The sequence below is a fragment of the Mesoplodon bidens genome (assembly GCF_964165515.1).
Source record: "Mesoplodon bidens genome assembly, chromosome: 15".
NCBI lineage: Eukaryota > Metazoa > Chordata > Mammalia > Artiodactyla > Ziphiidae > Mesoplodon > Mesoplodon bidens.
In genome coordinates this window covers 24,113,555-24,126,606 of record NC_138171.1, presented here as the reverse complement: position 1 = coordinate 24,126,606, position 13,052 = coordinate 24,113,555, and the positions used below count along the sequence as shown (strand labels likewise).

General features: G+C 50.0%; 1 protein-coding gene across 1 annotated transcript in view; it reads left to right on the top strand.

The window, feature by feature from the left end:
* Positions 1-13,052, top strand: part of MMP24 (matrix metallopeptidase 24) — a gene marked incomplete at its 5' end in the record, with an annotated part of 45,897 nt that overhangs the window by 25,476 nt on the left and 7,369 nt on the right. Inside the window, 3 exons of the mRNA XM_081256268.1 lie at positions 1,507-1,623; positions 3,286-3,590; positions 11,198-11,359. Coding sequence (XP_081112394.1) covers positions 1,507-1,623; positions 3,286-3,590; positions 11,198-11,359 — 584 coding nt within the window. The remainder of the gene's footprint in view (positions 1-1,506; positions 1,624-3,285; positions 3,591-11,197; positions 11,360-13,052) is intronic.

Genomic DNA, 13,052 nt, shown 5'->3' with positions numbered 1-13,052 from the left:
GGGAACAGATGTATATGTGTGACTGATTCACTTTGTTATAAAGCAGAAACTAATAAAAAAATCAAAAAAAAATATTGATAGCTATCTTTTGGTAAGAATATTACTCATAACCAATATCTGTCTGTAATAAATTATCTCCCCAATCTTTTTTTTTTTTTTTTTTTTTTTTTTTGCGGTACGCGGGCCTCTCACTGCTGTGGCCTCTCCCGTTGCGGAGCACAGGCTCCGGACACACAGGCTCCGCGGCCATGGCTCGCGGGCCCAGCCGCTCCGCGGCATGTGGGATCTTCCGGGATCGGGGCACGAACCCGTGTCCCCTGCATCGGCAGGCGGACTCTCAACCACTGCGCCACCAGGGAAGCCCCCAATCTTTTAACTACCCAGAAAAATCCTCTAAGGATCATAGTCTCATTGAAAATAAATTAAATTTGAAGCCAAAAAAAAAAAAAAAAAAGGATATAAAGAAAAATTAAGCAGGATAAACAGATAGAGGTGGGATGGGGAGGGGGACATTATTTTAGGGAGGGTGGCAGGGAAGTCCTCTTGGAAAGGGTGACATTTGAGCAGAGACCTTCATGAAGTAAGGGAACAAACCGTGTGAAGAAGGGCATGGCAAGCAGAAGACACAGCAAATGCAAACCCTGAAGCTGAATGATCTTAGCATGTTCAAGGCGCAGCAGGGAGGCCACTGGAGCTGGCGCAGAGTGCCTGTGGGGAAGCAGGGGGTGCCGGTGTCATCACGCGTAGGTGGGGGTTAGATCGCGGATCACGCAGGGGCTGTGGGCCAACGTGAGGAGTTTGAGGTTTTTGTTTTTTGTTTTTTTTTTGCGGTATGCGGGCCCCTCGCTGTTGTGACCTCTCCCATTGCGGAGCACAGGCCCCGGACGCACAGGCTCAGCGGCCATGGCTCACGGGCCCAGCCGCTCCGCGGCATGTGGGATCCTCCCGGACCGGGGCACGAACCCGTGTCCCCTGCATCGACAGGCGGACTCTCAACCACTGCGCCACCAGGGAAGCCCGAGGAGTTTGAGTTTTATTCTAGGTGATTGGGGAAATCATTGGAAAGTTTTAAAGCAGGGAGTGACGTGATCTAATTTCATTTACAGAGCATTTCCACGTGCATTCCCTCCTTGGAGGCTCCCCACAAACTAAGACCAGCGAGAACTAGAATTCTCACATTGCCGATGAGGAAACTGAGGCTCACATTGACTCAGTCGCTTGCCCGGGCTCCTATGATTAGTGACGGAGCTGGAACTAGCAAGCCCGTGTCTCCTGACTCGCAGTCTCTTATGCAGCAGCACTTCTTCATATTCAGTTAGGAGTGAATGAAGTGATGAATCGAGCAGTCGATCGTGTTCCTTTCGGGGATCCCATCAGAGCCAGGGGCCCAGAGTCTGGGTTGAGTGTGCACGTTGCCATTCAGCCTGGGACCGGGAGCTGCAGTGCCTTCCTAGAGTGTCCAGGGACCACAGTGTTGGTGTGTTTGTGTGTCCTCTCTCTGCCCAGGTGGATGAAGAAACCCCGATGTGGTGTCCCTGATCACCCGCACTTGAGCCGAAGGCGGAGAAACAAGCGCTATGCCCTGACGGGACAGAAGTGGCGGCAGAAGCACATCACCTACAGGTGCCTCAACTCCCTCTCTTCCTCCTTGGCTTTGGCTCCACCCTCACTCTGATTTTTCCTGGCCTGAGTTTCACACTGTAGGTGGGTCTGTAATCAAGGCCAGGCTCTGAGACCCCATGACTTTGTTCTTGTAGCGTCCAGAGGATGCTACGTCTCCAGCTTCAGGTTTGTTTGGCCCTTTAGGGGCTCATGAGTTATGCTCTGTTCAGATTCCTAGAGTTTTTAGTTACGGGAAGTGGGGTATGTTTGGTAACTTTGACCTGGGATAAAGAACCATGGCTGAACCCATCCTCCCTACCGCTGCTTGCCAAACCCCACTCCCTCTGATCTGGATCCCTTCCCCACTTAGCCTGATTGATGGACTTCAGCCGAGATTCCCAGCACAGAGTTCCAGTTGTTTCTTAAGGAGCATAAAGAGCTGGGAACTGAATTGCAACACTTGTCATCCCTTGACTGTCTGGGCAAAGCAGGATCAGGCTCCAAGTCAGCCCAGTGACCAAGGGCAGGGATGACGGAACCCATCACAGCAGACGCAGACATCAGGATTCAGGTGGGGTGGGGTCAGGGCCAGGCATAGGGCAGGCTCAGCTGGGCCCTGTTTTGTACCTCTCAAGTCTCTGATTCCATCTCAGGTGGATCCCTGGGTTCAGGATTAGGATCTGAGACAGAGATCCTTTGGGTTGAGCTAAGGACTCTCCTGCTCACAAGCTGTAGAGACCAGAACAGGATTTTTTCAGAAATCTGACAAGAGGAGGAAACTTCAGAAGAATCTGGGTTAGTAACTGCATAGACTTAGAGTCTCCTCAAGAGTAGAGTTAGAAGTGGCTTCTAACCCAATTCTAACCTTAACTTCTATCACGCAACCTCTCTGGGCTTCAGTTTCCTTACCTGTAGAATGGGTGAATAGTCTTTGCCCCAGGTGTTCATGGCGCAGAGCAGCCAGAAGTGGTGATGCTCCATCGTGGAGAACCATGCAATATGGATACAGTAACCTTACGTAGTTAAACCTATAACTGATTTAATCACATGCCACCCTATACCAGCTTCTATGTAGACAAACAGTAGTAGCTGGTGCCAAAGATTTTTTTACAGGATATTTGACTTAAACTCTCCACTGTTTAAGTGGGTTTTTAAAAAATATTTATTAATTTAATTTATTTATTTGGTTGTGCTGGGTCTTAGCTGCGGCTCGTGGGCTCCTTAGTTGCGGCAGGCGGACTCCTTAGTTGTGGCATGTGAACTCTTAGTTGCGACATGTGGGATCTAGTTCCCTGACCAGGGATCAAACCCGGGCACCCTGCATTGGAAGCATGGAGTCTTAACCACTGCACCACCAGGGAAGTCCCTGTTTAAGTGTTTTTATAAATTTTATAAATGTACATTTTTATGTATTGGGAGAAAAACTTAAAATTTAGGAAATGCCATGCACAACTTAATTTTTTTTCTACAAATTCAACACAAACTTTTTCAGAGATCAAATATAAAACACTAAGTAAAAGGCAGGGGTGGGGACCCAGAGCCCTGCCCACCCAACCTCTTTATCAACCCCTGAGGTACCTCAGCAGAATTCTAGGCCCACATGGCCTCTGGTGTTCCTTTTAGCTCTGCTGGTCTCTGATTCTTGGTCTGTTCCTCCCTATCAATCCTCCCCTCTCTCACCAGCATTCACAACTACACCCCAAAGGTGGGTGAGTTAGACACGCGGAAAGCTATTCGCCAGGCTTTCGATGTGTGGCAGAAGGTGACCCCGCTGACCTTTGAAGAGGTGCCCTACCATGAAATCAAAAGTGACCGGAAGGAGGCCGACATCATGATCTTCTTTGCTTCTGGCTTCCATGGTGACAGCTCCCCGTTTGATGGTGAAGGGGGATTCCTGGCTCATGCCTACTTCCCTGGCCCAGGGATTGGTGGAGACACTCACTTTGATTCAGACGAGCCATGGACATTAGGAAATGCCAACCATGATGGTAAGGTCATGAGGGGACAGGGGGTTACTTGGCTGTCAGGGAAAGAAGCACTGAGGAAGAGCTTGGAGGATACCACAGTTGAGTTTCCTGGTTTCTAGAGCTTCTTGTCCAAGAACTAAGACCCTAAGAGGGTGGGAACTGTGGTCTCTGATAATATTCAACAGCTGATTCATCAGGGCCAGGGCCAGGCAGATGGGTCAGATCACTTAGTAGTAAATGGTCTAATTGGACTGAGTTAGGAGGAAAGTCTAGGCCATGAATAAGACGATAAAGTAATGGATCAGAGGCTGGAGGAAAAGGTTAAAAGGCTTAAAGCTGAAAGTGGTAGGCTCTGGCCTGACTGATGAGGGCTTCAAAGGCCATGCTGTGGGAAAACATGACAGACTCTCTCCCTTATGTCAACCTCACAAGTGAATAATAGGCCCCGTAATTACTCTAGCATCCTCTCTGCAGTAATCGTAACAATACTCCTCAGGTTGCAAGAGTTCCTCATCAGTACTTACTTGCAAGGCAGCTGCTTAGTAAGTAGGCAACTGTACACCATTATGCCCTTTTCTAAGATGAAGAGTTTGAGGCTCAGATGGCATAGCTGGTAGGCAGCAGTGCCAGGGCTCAGGCTGTAGTTCAACCACTGGCCATGTGACGAGGGGTGCATCATTCACCCTCAGTCTCCTCATCTGTCAGATGAGGGGCTGGATTAGGTGACTTCTAAAGTCCCTTCCGACTCTAATGGAACATGATGCACGTGTTTGAACATTTAAAAAAGACACAGTCTCTGCCCTTTGGAAGTCCAGAGTCGAGTTGGGGAGACAGATGTATACATAAGTCACCCTGTGGCAAGGCAGACTGTACTGAAGGACGCAGCAGAAGTACCAAGAAAATGCAGTAGGACTCTGGAGGAAAGAGGGACAGAGAATCCAATTCAATTCTATTTTAGATTATAATAGATTAGAATTAGTATGTTAATATTCTAAGGCCCATGTCAAGAGTTTTCCACATACTGTATAATATGTATATGTTATTATCATCCCCATTTTACAGATAGGTAAACTGCGGTGTAGAGAAACAGTAAGTAACCTACTAAGGTCCCACAGTTGGTGAATGGGGAAATACATTTTCGAACCCAGACATGACGATTCCAGAGCCCATACTCTTTGCTACCATGCTGTTTCCATGGCTCTCCAACTGCAGGGTACACCAGAATCACCTAGAAACCTTTTTTAAGAATTCAGATTCCAGGCTCCAGGCCCCTAACCTCTTGCTATTCTGATTCTCTGGTTCTGGGTTCAGGCCTGGGAATCTGCACGTGGTCTCATAAATTCCCCAAGTGCTTCTGGGGCAGGCGTCCATTACCTTGAGAAACACTGTCTTAAGCCCCAGAGTTTCCCTAACTTGCCTGATCATAAGAATCAACCAGGGGGCTTCCCTGGTGGCGCAGTGGTTAAGAGTCCGCCTGCCGATGCAGGGGACACGGAATCGTGCCCCGGTCTGGGAAGATCCCACATGCCGCAGAGCGGCTAGGCCCGTGAGCCATGGCGCTGAGCCTGCGCGTCCGGAGCCTGTGCTCCGCAAGGGGAGAGGCCACAACAGTGAGAGGCCCGCCTACTGCAAAAAAAAAAAAAAAAAGAATCAACCAGGTTCTTGTTATAAACATGGATTCCCAGGCCCTTACCCTGGAAATTCCAATTCTTAAGCTTAGGCAAGTTGGGGAAACACTAGGCCTTCTTTTTCCTTGGCGATGCTTCAGGCTGAGAGCAGACTTTAAAGGCCTGTTTCCTCAGAGGCTGTGTCTGCTGTCTGTAGGTGAGGACTGCCTCCTTAAAAGCATTTCATATCATTGCATGGATCAGGGATCACGACTCTTGTCCTGTCTGTCAAAGGGTGGTTCAGGAGGTGATGTGGCCAAGGCTCAGCCTAGGCAAAGTTATGAAACTGCTACATTTCTCTTTGTCCCCCACCCTCTTCTTTGGTCTTCTTTCCTATCCAGCTCCATTTCCTCAGCCCAGGAATCCTCTCCCTTATGTCTTGGATGTGTTTCCTGGCTTTCTGAACACCTATTCTTTATCTTGTTCTTATTCTTGGATCAGTGTCAACCAGTGGAGGTCTGTACTAACTGATAAAGTGTGACGAGAGGAGAACTAACATTTTTGAGCCACTGTTATGTGCCAGGCACTGTTAGCTGATAACAGTCATAGCCCTGATAGAGATACATGAATTATTAAGGACATTCCTCCTCTACCCTGCCTTTCCCAGCTCTGGGTGTTTACTTCCCACAACTGCTCCTTGCTGGTAGAGACCTTGGACCAGTCTCAAAACCCTGAGAACTTCTGGTGGTGTGTGTGGGAAGGAGCTGGGACCTGTGGATGGGCACCATCCCAGCACCCTCTCATCTGTCCCACCCCATCCTGACGAATGACCAAGAATTCGGATAGAAATTCCAAGATAGCTAATGTCTTCTTGGACGAGAGTCAGGACTTTGCTCTGGAAAACCAAGCAGAACTCTATCCAGATGCAGCTCATAACGCCAGCAATAGACTGCTAGGAACCGGAAGGCAGCCATTGCCATTGGACGGCCTTTGGAAGGAGAGGAAAGGAACCAAGATTGATTGAGCACCTATATGTTATCTCATTTAATTTCCACATAAACTCAGCGAGAGTGTGAGCGCAGCCTCCGGGAATTTTTTGTTTATTAGCTTTCTTCTCTATTCTAAATTTCCAGTATGGAAAATTTTAAACTTACCAAGTAGGGAGAATGATCATGTGAACGCCCCCAGGCACCCATCACCCTGCTTCAGCAGTTATCAACATTATGTCAGTGCTGTTTCATCTACCCTCCCCGACCCCCTTTATTTTTTGGTGATGTATTTTAAGGAAAATCTCAGGTCTCACCTCTAAATACTCTAGTACATACCTCTAACAGACTATCTTTAACACAACCACAAAATCATGACCTACCCGACAAAATTAGCAATAATTTCTTAAAATCCAATACTCAGTTTGTGTTCATTTTCCCAAATTACCTCAAAAATGTCTTTAATGGTTGTTTGCTTGCATCAGGATCCAAAGAGCATCCACACATCATTCGTCTCTTAAGGCCCTTTTCATTTACAGCAGTCACCTTGCTTCTCTTTTCTCCCTGTATTTGTTGAAGAAATTAGTTATCTATTTTATATATAGCAGTGTGTATATGTCGATCCCAATCTTCCAATTTATCCCTTGCCCCTCCTTACTGCATGGTAACCATAGGTTTATTTTCTACATCTATAACTATGTCTGTTTTGTAGATAAGTTCATTTGTGCCCCTTTTTTTAGATTCCACATATAAGCAATATCATATGATATTTGTCTTTCTCTGTCTGACTTAGGTTCACTTTTACCATGTCTCTCTTCCCCATATAGCCTGAATAGATCTACAGGCCTGACTGGATTGACTTTTTTGGCGAGAATGCTTCCCAGGTGGTGCTGGTCCCCCCTGTTGCATCACGTTAGGAAGCACGTGTGACACAGGCCTTCCCACTCTTAAGTGACGTGAAGTTTGAGCAGTAGCTTCAGGTGTGTCAGCCTGACCCAACCACTATAAAATTCCCGCGGGGGACTTTATTTTAAAAAGGTTGCCTAAGCCCTAACCGCAAACTCCTGAATCAGAATCCCCGCCACCTGTGTGTTGAAAAGGCTCTCCTGGAGAACCACTAGAATGTAAAGGGGATTCTGATTCTCCACTTCTTTGGGGTCTGTGTGAAGGGCGATCTGGCCCACCACACCTTTAAGCTGATCTCGGGGAGTCTCCCAGGCACCCTGTGTCCTCATCCCTTTCCAATGGGTCAAGCAGTGAAGTCAGCAGAATTCACTAAGCTCTGCTGGGGAGGAAGCCCAGCCCTGGGGAAGGTGACAAGACGGGAAGCGTCATGGGGACCAGCCCTTCACAGGGGACAGTCCTTCCGCAGTTACTACAGTGATTCCTCCCCACCCTGGGAGCTAGACTGGGCAGGGTGGTGAGGAAAGGAAAGTTCTGAGTGGTTGAGACGTTCGCACAGTAAGCGGCAGAAGAATAGAGAAGAAAAGCCAACAAACAAAAATTCCCGGAAGGCTGCATCACGCCCTCGCTGAGTTTATGTGGAAATTAAACGAGATAATATATAGGTGCTCAGTCAATCTTGGTTCCTTTGCTGTCCTTCCAAAAACCATCCTAGGGCAATGGCTGTGTCCCAGTTCCTAGCGTTCTATTGCTGGGGTTATGAACTGCGTCTGGATAGTTCATGCTTGGTTTTCCAGAGCAAAGTCCTGACTCTCATCCAAAGAAGACATTAGCTGTCTCAACCACAGGACTCTGAATTTTTAACAATCACCCCAGTTGGTTCTGCTGCAGATGGTCCAAAGACAACACCTGGAAAAATACTGAACATTTGGCACTGTTCCATCCTGGCTTGTCCAGCACAGAGCTTTCCCTCAAGGAGCTCATAGTCCTGGGGCAGAAGAGAGTGTGTGCTCCTGGCTATGATGTAGGGTGGAAAGTGGTCAGGGCCATAAAGATGGTACAGATACTCTGCTGGGAGAGTGTATAGGAGGAAGCAGTCATTGCTGGTTAGGGAAATCAAGGAAGGCTCCCTGGAGGATATGGCATTCAGCTGAACTTTGAAGGAGTAAGGATATTCCAGGCAGAGGGGACAGCATTGGCCAAAGAATAGAGGCAAAAGGAAATGTAGTAACCTTTGGGAGGGTTTCAGGAGTCAATGAGATGGGACTCACCAAAGATGGAGGTCCCAAGAGAAGGAAATGAAGCAGAGACAAGATACACTGGAGTAGCCAAGTAGACTGTTGGGTGCTTGCTAGGAAGCCCAAGGACTTGAGCTCCCAGCTCAAGGGAACTCTCCCTGTTGAGGATGCTGGTCCTTCATACATAGCTTAACGTGAACTTGCTAATTAGCCGTGATAGTTCTGTGCCTGGAGGTGGTGTGAGTGCTTTCTGTACCTTGCCTCATTAATCTTCACCCCATTCTTGTGATGAAGGTACCATTAATCCCTTTGTTTTACAGAGGAAGAGATTTAAAATGTCACACTGCTAGGACATGGCAGAGCCGGGAGTCACGGCAGTCAGACCCCCAGGGACTACACTTCTGACCACTCTGCTTCTCTGCCTTTCACCCTCTTGGGTGGTGAAGCCCTTACCAGCCTCCTGCCCATTAAGCATGTGGGTCTTCTCCATCCCTCTGCTTTTTCTGGAGTTCTCCTGCCCCTCCCCACTCTTCTTCCATCTCCCCAGAGCAGCCCCCACTTAACAGGTCTCTCGGGTTTCTGTGCAGTAGGATGCCAGCTCCCCAGCTCTCCTCTGCCTTTTGGTCCCTGGAACAAACCCACAGACCCCTTTCCTTCAAGGGCTTACTCCTGTTCTCTGCAGAGACCCAGCACAGAGGCTTACAGAGTAATAGACACAGGCTGAGGACAAAGGTTTAGAGTCCAGCCAGGCGCTCAGAGCCCTGCTCCCTGGTTCTCAGCTGAAATCCCTGTGGATGCTCCCTGAGGAAGAAGAGCCTAGTCAGGAGACAGAGGCCCAAACAGCTTGTCCCGGGTCACAGAACGTGCCAGGCGCAGAGCCAGGACCGGACCCCAGGAAGCAGGGCTGCCTTCCATTGGCGCTAGCAGCCACCTTTGTTTGGGATGGAGCTCAGAGATGAGCTCACCCTTCCCTGCTGCCAGAGGGGCCAGGACCTGAGGAAGGAACTGGGGGCAGCCTGGCCTCCTCATGCCAGCTTTGCCCTGCCCCAGCAGAAGGCCAGCCCCAGGCTCTTGGCCAAACTTCCCCTGATCTTGCCCGTCCCCCCTTCGCTGAAGGTACTGGTGGTGTCCGCAGAGCGGCAGGCATGCATGTGTGTGACTGAGTCCGCCCCATAGGGCTCTTCTCTCTTCCCAAGGCCTCAGCCAGGAAGGCCAGACACAATCCCCAGACTCATCTGACCCTCGTGGGGCCCTCAGCCGGGCTGGGGTAGGGCAGCTTGGCCAGTGCCACTGGGGCCAGAGTGAGCACTAGGACTCCTGACCACCTCCTGGGCTCTTGGCAGCCTCCCCTGCACTTCAAGGTGGCAGGACTGGACTGTGACAGGCCTTAGGGCTGGGCAACAGAGGCAGGGCTCAAGGGACATTCAAATGCCAGAGGTCAAGGCAAGCAGGAGTCTATAACTGGACATAATATGAGTCAGGACTGTTGATTCGACGGCCTGCTCAACTCCCGGCCCCTTGCATTTCTTTCCCAAAGCCAGGGCTGCTTAATCCCCCCAGAGTCAGGCCTTGCACTGTCCCAGGCCTGACCCAGAAGTTCAGGGGAGTTGGCTTTAAGAGGATCTGGTTGCTGGGACCCCAAGTGCCTCGTGCTTCTTTTCTGGTCAATGGGCTTGTTCCAGGGACCAAGCTCCTATCTTATGCATGGTGACAACAGCTGCCATGCAGCATCATGCCCTTTACACATCTTATCCTATCCAGTCCTCACACAACCCTCTGAAGTAGGTATGACCTCCGCATTGCACACATAAGGAAATTGGGGCTCAGAGGAGAGACCTTCTGACCGAATTCACAAAGCTCACTGGGGTAGAGCTGGAAATGAACGAGACCTGTCCTATTCAGGGGCCCAGGCTCACGACCACTCTGCTGTGTTTCTGCCTCAGCTTCACCCTCGGGACCACGTGTCCCACTTCCAGTACCTGGACCTTTCGTCTTCACTCGCATTTGAATCCCTGTGTTGATCTTGGCCATAGTTCAGTCCTTTCAGGACTGAGAGCTCCTGCACGACCAAGGCTCCGCCTGCCCCGGGGTCTCTGAAGATGACCGCCAGCCTGCCGCCCCCAGGACTCCCCTCTGCCCGTCGCACCCCCTCTGCCTTGGCTCAGACTCTTTTCATCTCTCACCGGGACCCTCAAACTGGCTTCCAGACCAACCCCACTGATGCCCCTGCCTCTGGTCTCATCACCCCCTAATCCTTCCTCCAACTGCAGCCAGAGTGATTACATCATGTCACCACCGGCCCCCCCGCCCCTGACACCAACCTGCTTAAACCCCCCACTGGCCAAGAAGCCAATCCAAATTCCTTTGCATGGCATCACAAGCCCTGCTTGCCAGCCTGGCTGACCTCATCTCCCTCCGGCCCTCCCCTCCTGCTTTGTTCCGGAGCCAAGTGGAATGAAACTGCTTGTCCCTGGACGTTGTTCATAGCACTCTCTCAGCCAGGAATGGCACCCCCGCCCCTCTTCCTCTCCTTCCCACTGAATCCATTCTGCTGACTAACTTCTTATCTTTCTAGACTCACCTTAAGCTTCACCTTCATGAAGCTTTCCCTGAACATCTTCCTTCAAGCGTAAATGACTCCCTCCTCAGAATCCTCACTCGACCCTTATAGACAGCTGTAGAAGCACCTGGAACACTAATTTCACTTATTTTGTTTCTCTGTCCCTATCCACCACTATATAGAGAGTTCTGGAAGGCAGGGGTGTGTATGTCCCAGTGTCCGGGACAGGGCCTGGCGCAAAGCTTATGCTAGGTGTTTGCTGAAGTAATGGATTGACTGACTGACTGACGCCTGAGTGGGTGCCCTGGGCACCTCCCCATCTCCCCCTCCACAGGGAATGACCTCTTCCTGGTGGCTGTGCATGAGCTGGGCCACGCGCTGGGACTGGAGCACTCCAACGACCCCAGCGCCATCATGGCACCCTTCTACCAGTACATGGAGACACACAACTTCAAGCTGCCTCAGGATGATCTCCAGGGCATCCAGAAGATCTACGGTGTGTGGCAGGGGAGAGGGGCCACCGTTCCTTCCTTGGGCTGGGCCATGACTGCCTGCCTGTCGGGGCGGGGGGTTGGGGGGAGGCCGGGGGCCTGGGTCTCTGACTGCTGTCTGCAAGGCTCCTCCCCCACCCCCCTCCTTCCCTGCACACTTGGGAAACCTAGGGGAGGGTCTGAGCTGCAACTGGGAGGGACAAAAGTGAACAGAGAGCCTCCCACTCCCCCTACTCTACCTGCCTCCCCCCTCCACACACCTCCCTCTCACCTCCTGTGGTTCCCTCTCAAGGGGTCCCACCTCTAGCCAAGAGACTCACCCATCTGCCCAAGTAATGGTGATACAGTAGGATAAGTATTCTTACCAGAGCTTTTCTCTTAGACAAGAAAAAGACAAACTAGGCTGATATCTTGATAAGATTTGAGGGGCCTGCTACCATGCCACCCCGTTCTCTGTTCACACTGGTGTGGGAAGTTCTTGTTCTTGTCAAGTCGCTTGAGATGGGAAGACCAGTGTATTGCGGCAAACGCATGTCCACGTGGCACGGCCACTACAGCCCCCGGGCTGTGGAGTGCGGGAGGAGGGCTCTCCTGGAGGCCCTGAGGACCTCACAGAGGAGGTCGCCCCACCCAAAGCCTGGAGGATGGGCAGGATCTCCACAGGTGAGGCAACAGAGGACTGGACAGGTAGTGGGGACTAGGAAGTATTTTGAAAATAAAATGGAACTTATTTGCTGATAGATGAGACACAGGGGTGAGGTTCCTGGCTTTTGTAATTGTGGAGCAATAGATTGACCTCTGTAGCTCAGAGATCTGGGCTGGAATATTGATCTGGGATCTTTGGTGTTCAATATGGTAGCCACTAGCCACATGTGGCTATTTAACTTTACATTAATTAGAATTAAATAAAATTAAAATTTCAGTTCTTCTGCCGCACTAGTAACTAGTCGCTCATTTCAAGTGCTCAATAGCCACACGTGGCTAGAGGCTTCTGTATTGGACAGTGAAGATATATAGAACATTTATATCATCACAGAACGTTCTATGGGATGGCTTGAACAGAGGTCTTTAAAGCCATGAACCTGGAAGCGATCACTTCGGGTAGTGATTCTCAACTTGGCAGTGCATTGGAATCACCTTGGGATTTCAATTTTAAAAAATACTGATACCCAGCCTTCACCCCCAGAAATTTGGTTTCAATTGGTCTGGGGTGACTTCTGAACATCAGGGGTTTTAAAAGTTCCCCGGGTGATCCTAATATGCAGCCCAAGTTTAGAAGCACTGACCTAGGGACCAAAATAGAGAGAGAAAGACAGAGAGAGAGACAGAGAGAGACAGACAGACAGACAGAGAAGGGGAGGGGAGGGGAGAGGAGAGGACCCAGGGGCATACCGACCTTTAGAGCTGGGTGGATGAGGAAAGGCTGCCAGCAAAGCAGGCTGAGAAGGAACAGTACACGAGGTAGGAGGAAAACCAAGAGAGTGCAGCGTTCTGGAAAAGAGAGAAGAGTGTTTTAAGGAAAGTGTTTGTATGATCTTGCTACTCAAAGTGTGGGCCTCAGACCAGTAACTCTGGCATCACCTGAGAGCTTGAAGAAACACAGAATCTAAGGCCCCAACCCAGACCCTCTGAGTCACAATCTGCATTTTATCAAGATCCCTGAATGATTCATATGGACATCAAAGTTTGGGTCAAGTA